This window comes from Meleagris gallopavo, unplaced genomic scaffold (genome assembly GCF_000146605.3).
Source record: "Meleagris gallopavo isolate NT-WF06-2002-E0010 breed Aviagen turkey brand Nicholas breeding stock unplaced genomic scaffold, Turkey_5.1 ChrUn_random_7180001949214, whole genome shotgun sequence".
NCBI lineage: Eukaryota > Metazoa > Chordata > Aves > Galliformes > Phasianidae > Meleagris > Meleagris gallopavo.
In genome coordinates, this window is record NW_011210716.1 from 1 (window position 1) to 1,930 (window position 1,930).

The 1,930-nt window shown below is 51.5% G+C and overlaps 1 protein-coding gene across 1 annotated transcript in view; it reads left to right on the forward strand.

The window, feature by feature from the left end:
• Nucleotides 1-205: 205 nt before the first annotated feature.
• CCDC68 (coiled-coil domain containing 68) overlaps nt 206-1,930 on the forward strand; it is a 4,450-nt gene continuing 2,725 nt past the window's right edge. Inside the window, exons 1-4 of the mRNA XM_010727875.3 lie at nt 206-385; nt 960-1,057; nt 1,547-1,672; nt 1,763-1,858. Coding sequence (XP_010726177.1) covers nt 995-1,057; nt 1,547-1,672; nt 1,763-1,858 — 285 coding nt within the window. The 5' untranslated portion in view covers nt 206-385; nt 960-994. The remainder of the gene's footprint in view (nt 386-959; nt 1,058-1,546; nt 1,673-1,762; nt 1,859-1,930) is intronic.

The following is a 1,930-nucleotide window of genomic DNA, read 5'->3' on the forward strand; positions in this document are numbered from 1 at the left end:
TGGGTGGTGGGGTTGGGGGGTCCTCCAGGATCATGGAGTTAGAGGGCACTGGGGTAGGCAGGTCCTCCAAGGTCATAGAGTTGTGGGATGGTTGGATTGGGCTGGTCCTCCAAGGTCATAGAGTCATGGGGAGGGTGGGTAGGAGGGTCCTCCAAGATCATAGAGTTGTGGGGGAGGGAGAGGACTTTGGAACTGGGCGCTGCCATCCAACTGTGGGGACTTCGCCCTCGGGAGGGGAGAAAGGAGCTGCGAAGGCCTGGAAGGAAGAGAAAGACAAATCGCCGGCTTCTAATTAGTCTTTTTAATTAGAATTTCGAAGAAAAGCTTCTCACGTTCTGCCAAGATCTGCTGCTACAGCCTGGAGAGGGAGACTTCCTTTGGGCAGGTGACTTTCTAGCCTATGGCTCTATGATTTTGGAGTTCCCTCCAAACTCCACTCTCCATCTTTATGATCTAGGAGGACCCTTTCTATCCCTCCATCCTCCATCTCTATGATTCTGGAGGACCCTCCAACCTCCACCCCTCATCTCTGTGATACTGGAGAACCCTCCTACCCCAATGCCCCACAACTCTGTGATCCTGGACGACCGTTCAACCCCCACCCTCCATCTCTATGACCTTGGAGGACCCTCCTACCCCACCACCCCACAACTCTATGATCTTGGAGGACCTTCCTACCCCACTCCCCTCCATCTCTATAACCTTGGAGGAGCATCCAACCACCCACCACCCTCCATTCTATGACCTTGGAGGAGCATCCAACTCCCACCCTCCATCTCTATGACCTTGGAGGACCCTCCTACCCCAATGCCCCACAACTCTAGATCTTGGAGGACCCTCCAACCTTTACCCTACACCTTGGAGGACCCTTTCTACCCCACTCCCCTCCATCTCTATGATCTTGGAGGACCTTCCTCCTTTCCCTCTCTGACCTCATCCACCTCTCCCAACCTCCCCAGTCCTAAGTAATGCCAACTAATTAGCCACCGGAACGATGGACCCCATCGAGCAGCAACTCCTGGACCTCAACCACCAAAACAGAATCCTTCGCCTTCAGGTTAGGCCTTAATTTCTTGGGGGGGCAGATTTGGGATTTTTGAGCACTGGGATCATCGAGAAGTGGGGAAGATGGGGGTAGGATGGTCCTCCGGGATCATAGAGTTGGAGGGCATTGGGATAGGAGGGTCCTCCAAGGTCATGGAGTTGTTGGGTGGGCTAGGAGGATCCTCCAAGGTCACAGAGTTGTGGGGAAGATGGGGCAGGATGGTCCTCCATGATCATAAAGTTGGAGGGCATTGTTGTAGGAGGATCTTCTAAGAATTTGGGGGCGTTGGGTTAAGATGGTCCTCCAAGATCATAGAGTTGGAGGGCATTGGGTTAGGTTGGTCCTCCAGGATCATAGTGTTGGAGCATATTGGGTTAAGTTGGTCCTCCAAGATCATAGAGTTGAAGAGCACTGGGGCCTATGTGGGGTTTTTTAGCATTGGGAAACCCATCCCAAAAACCTCTAGGATAAATTATAGGATCGTTTTTGCAAATCCCACAGTTGGAAGCCACGAGGGAAGCCGGAATCCAAGCCTTAAAATCAGCATCCCAAAAGCTTTCTGACACCTATAGGAAGAGATGGGAAGAACTGAAGAAAACCCAAAAGGACGAGAAGAGACGAATGGAGGTTTGGGGATTTTATGGGGTTTTTTGGACCATAAAAAGGTCGATCCTCCAATTTTTGGGGATGGTTTGGAGGAATCATGATGTCCTCCAGGATACCAGGAAGGAATGGAAGAGGAAAATGGAGGAGGAAGAAGAGAAAAACCGAAGGCTGGCAGAAGTGGAGGAGAGGCTGAAAAGGATGGAGGAGGTGGGGAGGATATATGGGATTTTCCTGGGGTTTCGGGGTCTTATGGGGCTTTTTTAGAGTTCTGTAGAATTG